The 12,480-nt window shown below is 38.4% G+C and overlaps 1 protein-coding gene across 2 annotated transcripts in view; it reads right to left on the bottom strand.

Annotated features, from left to right (window-relative positions):
- Positions 1-417: 417 nt before the first annotated feature.
- Positions 418-12,480, bottom strand: part of KIAA1328 — a 251,252-nt gene continuing 239,189 nt past the window's right edge. For both annotated transcript variants that reach the window (XM_080920366.1, XM_080920367.1), the window contains one exon: positions 418-844. In XM_080920366.1, coding sequence (XP_080776492.1) covers positions 640-844 — 205 coding nt within the window. In that variant the 3' untranslated portion in view covers positions 418-639. The remainder of the gene's footprint in view (positions 845-12,480) is intronic.

The raw sequence follows: 12,480 nt of genomic DNA, 5'->3' as shown, positions 1-12,480 counted from the left end.
TAGACACTGGTAAATTTCCCCAAGCAGCCTTTCCCACATGTAGTTTAATGCCACTGTCTGGTTGGGAATGTTCTTCTAGGTCATTAATCCTTCTGGTTTAAGGGGTGGCAATGATCAGGCTGGTGATCACTATGACCCACAAGTATTGGTCCCATGTAACATGATATTAGGGTCACCAACTTCAATTTCAGAATGAATACCCACACTTAGCATAAATGAGGAGAAAAGAGCCTTTCTGAAGTGGCTACTTTCATATTTAAGGGCTCTGTCAATGGGAAAGTTTTCCTTCTGTAAAGAGTCAACTTTTTGTAGTAGTAAATCGAACACACTCTTAAAATGACAGTTGATATTCATGGAGTCTGCCATGCAGAAAGTATCCTAAATTTCTAATTTCTGTTTGGTACAGAAAAGACCCTACCCCTAAGTGACCTCCTTTAGTCTGTTTCTGCTGACTGGTCTGACAAAAAAAAAACACCCTGGTTTATTGAAATGGTTTCTAAATTCAGTACCATAAAAGGATGCCAGCAAGAGGTCTCCATGAAAGAAGAGACTTGGCTCCTTTCCAATTTAACATCCTACATCAATATGGAAAGGAACCCAAAGATTTCCTGCGGAAATTCTGTAGCATGTGCTTTAGAGTCATATGAAAAATATGTCTTCCAGAATCTGATCCTCCTCCAGGTCTTCAGGGCTCCTATGTGTCCCCACTTTCTTCCAGGTAGATTTCTGAGGGGTAGGCCGGAGAGTACTCCGTGTCCCTGCTGCTCTGGAAGGACGGGGCTGAGATTTTGGAGCAGAATTTGGGCTCAGAGACTGAACCAAATCCAACAGAGATGTTTCATACCTGTAAGACAGCCAGAGAAAACAGGGTTAGAACATTAGGACACTAGGATCCAAAGCCCCTCTGAGGTGCCCAGGGCAAGAGTTTGACCACAGAGCCCACCATAGAAAAACTTTAGAGGAAAAGCCACAGAAAGAATTTGAGCACAAGGCTCCTGGTACTGTAGGTAGGTTTTACTCTTTTACTGACCCCAGAAGTCCTGTCCAACTTTCTAACTACACAGAGACTATCAATAGGAAGAATAGTTCTGATAATAGTAATATCACACAACTATACTGAGGCAGACAGTGGCTTCATCACCTGCAGTGCACAAGCTTCTCTGTTGCAGGATAGACAGGCTGAGGAATCATAATTTGTTCTTTATAGCTCAGAAATTATATAGCACATCTCATAATGGTTACCTACTGAAAAAATAGGTCTTTGACATATTTGTACTAATTTTCTGATTTTATAAGTGAGGAAACTGAGGTCCATTTAGATGAGCCAAGGGTTTTCACCAAGGCCCCTTTGACTTCCTAGAGTAATATTTTCAGTTTTTCTATAAAGATTAGCATATACAATAGTGGTGACATATGTCTTTAATCCTAGCAATAGGGAGGGGGCACAGAGGCAGGTAAGCTTGAGGCCAGTCTTGTTGACACAGTGAGTTCCAGGTCAGCCTAGTCTACAAAGTGAGATTGTATTAAAAATTATTAGTAAGGCAAAGATAGCAAAAGAGAAAGATTGGCACCTCAACTACATATCAGTTTGTTGCAACTAGGCTATTAGCAGCTATAACCATGTTATCTTTTTCTTCAATAAATTAATCTAATGTGTTAATTTACATTAATCTAATATAATAGATTACCATCATTATGGCTCTGCTGTTAGGCAAAATGCAAATTAATTCCCATTTTAGTTTGGATTTGTGAAGCAACACCATGACCAAGGCAACTCTTATAAAGAAAACATTTAATAAGGGCTCGCTTACAGCTTCAGAGGTTTAGTCCATTATCATGGCAGGAAGCATGGCAGCATCCAGGAAGATATGATGATGGAGAAAGGCCTCAGAGTTCTATATTCTGATCTGTAGACTTCAAAAGGGGACTGTTCCACTGGACATGGCTTGAGCATATATAAGATCTCAAAGCCTGCTCCAACAGTGACACACTTCATCCAATAAGTCCATACTTATCCCAATAAGGCCACATCTCCTAATCCCCTAATATCTGCCACACATTCAAACACATGAGTCTATAGGGGCCACATCTATTCAAACCACTACACGTCCTATGTGATATGATATTAAGTACCAGAAAAGAACAGTGTAATTATCAGCCCATATTACATGAATGTGGTTCAATATGTTGAAATAATATGGTAGAGACTATAAAGTTGGTAAGCTTGGCCTATAGCTGTTTGGTATCTGAATAATGTTATAGATCCCTTACCCAAATTTACAAAATATCATCCTTTGAAACATATTTGTTTATCTGTGTTTCAGCCACAGACATGAATCCCACTGCTTCTGAATGGCAGAGAGCCAGTGCTCCTGGCTTTTCTAGGTACATAGCTGACTTTATGAACGTCATTGTAGCAGAGTAATGAGCAAAACGCTTGTTTGGTCTGCTCTGCCAGTCCCATCTTGATTTGTGCTGGTATGGAACTAATTCTATTCATACAAAGCTAGATATAGCTTCCTTTCCATTTGCTTGTTCCTGATCTAACAAGATGCAGGCACAAAACTCCAGAGAGGTTACAGCCTATGATGATTTGACTTGGTTCTATACTGCCAGTTTTAGAGCCAGTCTGACAGGGTGTGCTGGAACAATATGGAGACAAATTATTTCTGGATTCATTCCATAGGCTGCTCTGGATGAGAAGCCCCTCCCCACAGGCTGCCCCAATAAGAAACCACTCTCCTTTGGTTGCCCATGATGAAAAGCACTATTTTAAGGATGCCCCGATGAAAAGCATCTCTCCATTCACTACCCCAAATAAGAAGAACCTCTCTATAGGCTATTATGAAGAATCACCATGATGACAGAGATTTCCTTCCCCTATCTGATGTTTTGTGATTTTATTAAAACTCTCTTACTTGAAATCTCTTACCAAGATTCAATCCTTAGCTGCCATCTCTTAGGTAATTTTATCCATTCTTATGGTTAACATCTACATGTCAATGACTGCCAAAAGCAGATAAACAACATTGGTCTTAAGTTCCAGAATCATACCATCAACTGATAACTGATACTTTTATTCAGATATGCAATAGAAATTTCAAGATATTCAAACTAGACATTTTCTTCTATAATCCTACTCTTTTCCATCAATCTAGTTGTACAGATTAAATATATATTAAATAAATAAAATAAAAATAAAACTTTCTATTCTTACTAGGCCAGAGAGATAGCTCAGCTGTTAAGAGTACATATTGCTCGTACAGTGAACTTGAGTTCAGTTTCAAGTGATCATGTGAAGCAGCTCACAACCTCCTGTGACTCCAGCTCTAGAAGAATCTAATGCTTCAGGCCTCTGAAGGCACCTGCATTTATCTGCACATACCCACATGCATACACACATATACATGTAGGTTGGTGTCTATATGCAGGTGAGGACTGGCACTAGTTAGGTCAAGGTGATACATGATTGGACAGTATAGAGTGGGGCAGGGACAAAGTTTTAGTAAGGTGGGAGAGAGGAGGAAGGAAAAGACTCAAGATGGAAATGATGGAGGAGGATGGTGAACTAGATTAAGGTGAACTAGATTGATTTATTTTGTCTAGGTGGGCGGTTTATGTCTTTATTATTTGGCAGTAAATTTATTGTTTGAATGAATTGGGGACTGAGATTTTAACATATAAATCTGATAGATAAATTATTGACTGTTGAGTCATGATTTTACTGGGCTGTGGAGGACAGTGTGTGAAAGCAATGGCTGAGAAGCAACTGGAGTTTGTGGGATCTGACTCAGTTGTCTGTATGGAACAAGATGTATGAGTGCCAGGCATGGTAACTACCCACCTAGGGGATCGAATTGAGAGGGGGGCTTGCAGACCACAGGGCAGAGTATCAGCTGGGTCCACACATGCCATGTGGTCCTAATGTTGCCAGCACTAGCATGGGAGAAAATTTATCACATTTTTATTTACTGAAACATATACATAATTAAAAATAATAGAAATAAATCTTAAAAAATCCTGTTATCCTTGATCCCCATCTGAGCCTGTATGAGTTGTATTCTCTATTTAAGGAGGTTTTCCAGATCTTTCTAACTCTCTCTGTCCATGGTTGTTTTTATTTTAGTATCACCTTCTCAAAGCTGGTCTTCCAAAACAACTATCATTTCATAACCATTTGTTTTATGATAAATTACTCAATAAAATATGATGCATATAAGTCACTATAATTATCTTTATATGTATACACACATATTTTTGTCCCCTTCAATAATATGTGATTCACTGTCATTGGAAAATATCACTACAGGTCAATTTATATGTATGTACTTCTTTCTTTTATAGTTTTTGGTTGAATTTATTAAGAACCACTATTAGAACTTTAACAAATACTAATATTAAAACTATTCAATGTTTTGTAATAGTTATCAAAGGAGATTTTTTTTATTCAGGAAAAATTGAGTGTCAGTTCTGAATTTATACAATAATTGTGAAAAACCAAGCAAACAAAGAAGTGAAAATCAAAAATCTTTATCATTGCTAAGCCTCTGAACTACTGTCACAAGTCAGAGCATTTACTCTTTACTTCTGAGAAAATTTCATGGAACTGATAATGTTAAAATCTGTGAAAACAAAGGAATTTTACCACCAGCACTATTGATTCAATAACACACAGTAAATCCAAATGTTTTTCCCTCACAGTAGCTGCTTCTCAAAAATACATGAATAATCATGAATTCAATGCCTTGCATTTTCACAAGATCTGTAGATTTTTCTTTTTCAACATGAATACTATCAGTTGTAGCTCATCAGACTCCACTATAGGTTGTACTGAATTACTGTTATCTCAACTGTTTTGAAAATATTCTTGTCTCTAGCTGCTCCACACAAGTTATCCACAGAGTTAACCGGCCTTTAGTCACTGTCAGTCTCTCCAACTCTAACATCCATCATGCCATAAAGGCTAAAAGAAAAGCATCATAAATAATTTGCCTTTCTGACTATTGATGCTCCTAGAATTCACTCCAAGAATGGGGGGAGTAAATATATGAAAGGCAGAAAGAAGATGGAAGACACAGTGCTGGTCAATACCATGCCAGCAATGAGTGTATTTACTCAGTGCCTTTTAAAGGCAAGCAATATAAACTTCACCAATTCCAGGAAGATAAACAATGACCACAATGTGAGTTTATAGTATACAAAATCTATGTTTGGCTAAGCCCATCTCCTTCAAGCTAGAACAATATCTCACGGATATATGCATAAGTGGAGAAACTTAGCAGAATAAAATGCACATCTCAATTTTTAAAAATGTGAGCAGATTCATTCATGATTAATCACAAGCAAGAAGTCAGTCAAACTTAAGTCCTGATGTGCTCTCCACGTGTCCCCCCACCTCTTTTTTATCTATACAAGTCGAAGCTGTCTCAACTGTTGGTGCAGAAAGACTGTTACTGTCTTAGGCATCTCATCAAAAGGCATGGACCTTACCCATCATCAGTACCTGAATCCTATCATGTATACTCTGTCTTAGGTTGATCTACCTCTGAGAGAATCTTACTATCATTTTTATCTTTAAGAGGCACTTTATGAGTCACAGAGCAGAAAGCTGTGCCCGTCTTAGGTTGCCATCAGAAAACACAGCTATTACCTATCATTGGCACATGAATAATTTTGTATAAGGCCTGTCTTAGGTTGAGAAGGTTTTCAGGACAATTTTATCCATCACTGATCACCAACTTCTGCTAGGGAAGACATTGGAGCTCAAACTTACACAACTCTGTGTTGACATATATAACAGCTCCAATTTCTCTCAAAAGAACAGGTAAAGAGACATGCCATAAAAAGGACCATAAAGCCAAGTCCTGTTATGCCCAATAGGAGAGAAGTAAATAAGGACCATGAAGGAAAAAACAACCTGTAGTTTTTTCACAATATAATTTGCAATGCTAAAAATGTCCAAAGAAAAAGGCTTTCCCTTTCTTAAACTTAAAACCTCCTTATGCAGGCTAATACATCTAAAGAAGTATTATTATTATGGCATATACCTTGAAGGCATCTTTTTACTTTGGTCCAATTATGCTGGCTCTCATTATACATTTTTGGAGTTATAACAATTCATAGGTATTGAGAATAACATTTCAAATGGCTTCTGGCTTTCATCCTTTTGCCTCATTTCCCATGATCTGCACTATACCATATAATGTGTCAATTATTTGTTCTAACTGTTTATCTGAATCCTCCTTATTCTCAAATGTATTAGTTATATTTTCAGCAAGAGTATCAAAACTATCTGTTTGTCCCTCTTGTGTTAAAGCTAATACAGATGTAGTAGCAATGGCTATAAGTGTTATGAGAGCAACAACAAATATAGCTCAACCATATATTTGCTCTTTGCCAGAGTGTGATCTAATTCTTCCAATATTTGTAAGTCTTTTTCAGAATACACAATGTACAGAAATCATAATAAAACTGCTTCATATACTAACATTATAGACTGACCATCATACAGTACAGAAACAATTGGACAAAAGACGACTAAAACAGAAAATATTGATCTCATTATCAATGCCAATAACCAAGATAACAATCTCAATTAGTAAAAGATTAGGTGGGAGTAATGCTGGATGTCAGTAAGACGTCAGGCCAAAGTTAACTCTGCAAGTGCTTCCTACATGTTCCTCTCTGCTTCAGATATTCAATGTGCTCTTTCTTTAAACATACTATACTGCACTGTACCATACTGCACCGCAAAATAAACAAAACTTTCTTCTATAGAGTATGCTACTCTGTGAACATTAGTCATTTATGTCTCCTCAGATTTAAATCAGAGAATTTGTTTGGCTCCACTGAGGTTCCTGAACTATGGTCTTGAAATATAAGTGTAGGATTAACCTCATTTGTTTTTCTTCCAGAGCACTGTTCTGTGCTCTAATACACAGTGTTAGTTTATACATGATTCTGCTAGGCTCCCTAGGCTCCTCTCATAGGGAGCCTAGCAGAGCAGCTTACATTGCCTGCCATTACCTGCTGCTGCTTGCAGGCAGGCAGCATATAAAAAGGACGGCCTCACCAACCCAGTTCTCTTTCTATATATCCCTCTCCCTCTCTGTTCTCCTCTCTCCCCCCCTTCTCTGATATCATGGCTCTGATCCTGTCTGTCTGCCTCTATCCCTTCTCCAGGCCCTTACCCCAATCCCCCTTTCCAAATAAACTTCCTTTACACCAGATCTGCTAAATAGATCTGGTTTAAAGATCAGGGGAATGCCTGGCATGGGCCAGACAATCTGTACCTGGCTGGAGGCAGATAATGACTCAAGCTGTTGCTAGGCCCTGGGAGGAGCCTAGTGGAACTGCCTGTAAGCTAACATACAGTATCTGAAAATGGTTAACTCACCTGGTGTTAGTTTCTTCAGATGAGAATCCAATCTATCTAGTTCCTCTTATTCCACCTTCCTTGGAAACAGAAGCTCCTGATAATTCTTTATCTGAATTAAAAATGATTTAAGTATATGCCTTGAGAAAAGATCTTTCTTGTGTTAATAGGGTTTGCCACTGAAGTCATTTGACATTGTCTGTAAGTGTTCATTGTAAGTGGCTGTTACTGAAACTTTTGAAAACTGATATAGGATTGTATTCTGGAGTGCCAGAACCTAATAGATTTATCAGAATGCCCACATTAATGTTATAATTATAAATATACTTGCTAATAATATAATGATAATTCATGCTTCTAGTTGCCCAGGGAGAAAAAGACTGAGTACAGTATTTGTTGAGTGAAAGAGATCTCAGTGGCAAATAATCAGGTTTTAAGTGTGTGAATGTAATCCAAGTGTACACACTAGCCTTATCTCTAACACTGCAATATAATTTACACGTTCTTGTAAAATAAACAAGCAGAAAGGTGCTGACCCACCACCCCAAAGGGAATATAAAAAGCCTCCATGTGAAAATCAATGTTAGCTCCCAGGAAAGAAAAGGAAAGCATGATACAAAAAGTTAAAAGTTGAAAAGTTCTTAATTTTTCTTTCCAACAAAGATTATGAGGCTGAAAGCTCTTTGAAAGCAAAGAGTGGAAAACAAACAGAAAATTTGTAGAGGTTCCAATGTGAATTACAGGAATTTTTAGAATTATCTTTAAAGTACTCTCATTAAATATAAAGTGATCCAAATTAGTGCTTTTTAATTTCTTCCCCAGTTTCCCTACTCAATAACCTTGCTGCACATTTTACTGAATATAAGCCATAGAATTTCCTAAACTTCAGACAACTAAACCAGCAACTTCTATGATCTACACCCCTTTTTCTCTCCTGCTATAGTGAAGAAATTCTGATTCTTTCCATTGTCTTTGAACCTCAACACCCTGAGGACCCAAGGACTTCTATGTTGGTGGATGGTTTTGTGCTCTGTGTATTTAGATACTGATCACACATCAGAGCTATGCCCAGAGATCTAGTTGCAATCTAGATGCACTATCAATCATTTCCTGTTCTCAATATCATGTAAAAATTGTTTTCCATACCCCTGATTGGTTACTAAAGAGCTTATCAGACAATAGTTTGGCAAGAGAGGAGAGTTAAGGCTAGATGTTTAATCCCAGTGTGGGGGCATCCCAAGATGAGTGAGGAGGGAGGAGGGAGGAGGAAGCAGAGAGGTTGCCAGAAAAGAGTTGAAGACACCAATGAAGCAAGAACAGTTAGGGCAAGACCAAGATGACTGGTAATGTCACTTGGCTGGGAAGTGGCAGGGAAATAGGCCAGCCCAGCATAGTTGGTTTAGAATAGCCCAGTATCTGCCCAGGTCTTCTTGTTATTATTTCAGACCAAGGCCTGGCATAGAAAAACCCTGTACATTTATACTTCTATCATTTGTTCGCTTCTCTGTCCTTTCTTCTCAACTGATTCATTACCTTCAGTGTCCAACATGTATTAGTTAATATGTTCCCACATTTGAAAACCTCTCTAAGATTCACAAATGCCAAGGAAACAATGAAAAGCAAACCATAAATTCTGTAATCTTGGCTCTTGCCAATAATCATCAATGGCTACCATGACCATGTGAAAGATTGATAGGGACCTTTATAATAGATCTCACATTATTTATGGCTACTGACCCATCTTAAAATCATTAGTACCCATTTCTTTCCTGATATGTACCAACAGATGATACATAGTCAGCATGACCAATGAAAGATCCTTGCTATGAAAAACTATAACTTGACCTCCAGATGTACCTGTCAATTCACATGGAATATGTAGTTCAGAAAGAGACAAAAGAAGCTTCAAGCACATGGTCAGCTAAGAACCAGAATGTATAAAATTTTATGACAAATGACTCAATTATTTAGACAAATAAAAAGGAAGGAAACTATAATAAATCTTTAAAAAATGCTTGAAAGATCAATTAGCTACATGATCTATGTGGCAGTTTGGATAAGAATGGTTCCCATAGGCTCAGATATTTGACTACTTGGTCATTAGGGAGTGGTGTTACTTGATAGTGATTAGGAGGTATGACATTGTTGAAGTAGATGTTACCTTGTTGTAGGAAGAGTGTCCCTGATGTAGGCTTTGGGGTTTTCAAATGTTCAAGCTGGGCCCAATGTCTTGCACTCTCTCTTCCTGCTGCCTGTGAATTTCAATGTAGTACTCTCAGCTACAAGGCCTGTCTGTGTGGTAGCATGCTCTCCTCCATGAGGTTAATGGTATAATCCTCTTAAACTGTAAGCAAGACCCAATTAAATGCTCTTTTGTAAGAGCTGTCATGTCATGGTGTCTCTTCTCAGCAACAGAACACTGACTAAGACACTATATTTGAATAGTAATTCCAAGATCAATGGCAAGCATGTAGTTTTTGAACTAATACAAAAGGATTATTATTTTGTCAGGAGGTACAGTTTTGTTTTAAAAATCTAATTTGTCAGAATATATAGAAGTATTAGTTGGCAAAATGACATAATATCTGGATTTGATTTAAAACATTCATAGAAGTCCTATAGACTCTTGCGGCAGTGTTAATGACCTGGAGATGGGGCAATAGTGAGTGAGTTATGAGCCTGGCCCAGGTGTGCTAGGTCATATGCTACCCTACTCCTACCCTGGGTTCTATAGCCTGTTGCTGCTCAGGTCCTTCCTTAGCTGAACTATGGTGAGCTAGTTTCTGGACTGGAACATGCTATGAAGTTCCTGGAACCAAGTGTTTGCTGCTTTCTGGCAATGACATCAGAATCACTATACAAAACATATGAAGTGAAGTGAAGACATTATACTAGGAAATGACCCATGACAACAAGAGGCTTCTGTCCTGGAGATTCCTGATCAAGACCAACAAAATGCCACACTGGGCAGAGCTACTGTTTACAGCTGGCATTCAGGATACCACCTAAGGACTCTATTGTGGACCCACAGAATCAGACCATGACCATCTAATGATGGTAGAAGAATGGTGTGTTTACTGTATAAACTCTAATAAAAACAGCCAGACCAAAATTTACTGGGAAACCTGGGTCTCCAGAACAGTTTGTCTTAGTTAGGGTTTCTATTGCTGTGAAGAGACACTACGACTAAGGCAACCCTGTTGGTGTTAAGCCCTAAATGCATTGTGGAACCAGCCATTCTTATTCTATTGCAACCCTTGTGTCCCAATCACCATGGGCTATTATCTATGCACTCTAGCCTCAAGGGCTTCACATTCCCATGCCTGCTCCTCTCCACTGTATTCCTTTGCATTTATAGTACAGAACAGCTATGAAGAGTAACCTCATGGCTAATTTATGTGCCAACTTGGCTGAGAAATAGTGTCCAGTTTGGCTAACCTCTGATGTACACGCTACTATAGATGTATTTAAGAGTTGCAGTCAGTTAACTGGCTCTAAGTAAAGTACTTTTTCTCCATGATGTAGATATGTCTCTCTTAATGTGTTAAAGACCTCAAGAGAAAAGACGTTAGGAAACAAATAAAGCAAAACAAACCCTGCAATTACCATGGCCACCAGTCTTTTACTGGAGGAATGCAACCTCAGAAGCTCTGCCCCAGGTCAGCCAGTGCACTGCCCTCTGGTTTTGAATTTCGAAGGGGTTTAGAATCATGTACTAGGCTATTAGCACTGGCTTTTGAGACAGGAAATAGGATTACCATTTGAGCAGAGAAATGGAATACAGAGAAAACTTTTCTGAGTATAATTTCATATGTTTGAACCTTTATAATGTATAATTCTTCCCTACGGTTTTAGATTTTCATATATGAATACACTGCAATTGTATCTTTTCCTCTTACTCCTTTGACTCCTACTGGTATCTCCCATATGCCCCCCTCTCAAAGTTGTGGTGTTTTCTAGTTAGTGTTGCGCATGTGTACATGAAGTTAAGGCTAACCACATGGGCAGGAGCAAGCTACCAAGGGGCTCTTCCCTAAAAAAAAAAAAAAAAAAAAAAAAAAAAAAAAAAAAAAAAAAAAAGTACTGATTCCCCCTGTGTAGCCATTGGCTGCTTGTAGCTCTTCAAGTAGGAGTGTAGGCTCACGAACCTTTGCCCCATCCATGTCAGCACATCTGTACTGGGTTGAAACTTTCGAAGGTAGGTTGGTGGCCCATTTCTTCACTGCAGGTCCTGTCTAACCACCGGAGGTGGTCGGTTCTAGTTCCATTTCCTTACTGTTGGGCATTTTGCCCAAGGTCACCCATATTGAGCCCTGGGAGCCTCTTGCATTCCAGATCTCTGGGCCTTTTAGAGGTTTCGCCTCTCCCCCATGCCCAAAGCTACATATTTCTATTCATTCTCCTGGCCCTTTTTTTGGGTTTCTTTCCTGTCTACCCTCCATATATGATCCTGCCCTCTTTCCCCTCTCCCACTCAGGTCCCCCTCTCTCTATGCATCCCATGATAACCTATCCTATCGTGGTGAGTTTAGAGTTTTGTACTTAAATACATTTTTCATTACCATCTTAAGCACTTAAATCTTATAACATTAAAAACCTGCAATTACAATTTTTACCAACTCCTTAAAGAAAACTCCTGACATACAGCCACAATGAAATGAAAATCTAGTGAAAAAATTTCCAAGCAAATGGTCCCAAGAAACAAGCTGGAGTAGCCATTCTAATATCGAATAAAATAGATTTTCAAACAAAAGTCATCAAAAAAAAAATCTATCAAGATGAACTCTCAATCTTGAACATTTATGCTCCAACACAAGGGCACCCACATTCAAAACACCACCACCAACAACAAAAACCCTACTAAAGCTCAAAGCATATATTACACCACAATAATAGTGGGAGACTTCAACACTCCATTCTCATCAATGGACAGATCATAGATGTAGAAACTGAACAGAGACACAGTGAATCTAATAGAAGTTATGAACCAAATGAATTTAACAAACATCTACAGAATATTTCATCTTAAAACAAAAGAATATACCTTTTTCTCAGCATCTCATGGCACCTTTTCCAAAACTGACCATAAAGTCAGTCAAAAAACAG

Source organism: Micromys minutus (assembly GCF_963924665.1).
Source record: "Micromys minutus genome assembly, chromosome: 8".
NCBI classification, from domain to species: domain Eukaryota; kingdom Metazoa; phylum Chordata; class Mammalia; order Rodentia; family Muridae; genus Micromys; species Micromys minutus.
This window is presented reverse-complemented; position numbering and strand designations above follow the sequence as displayed.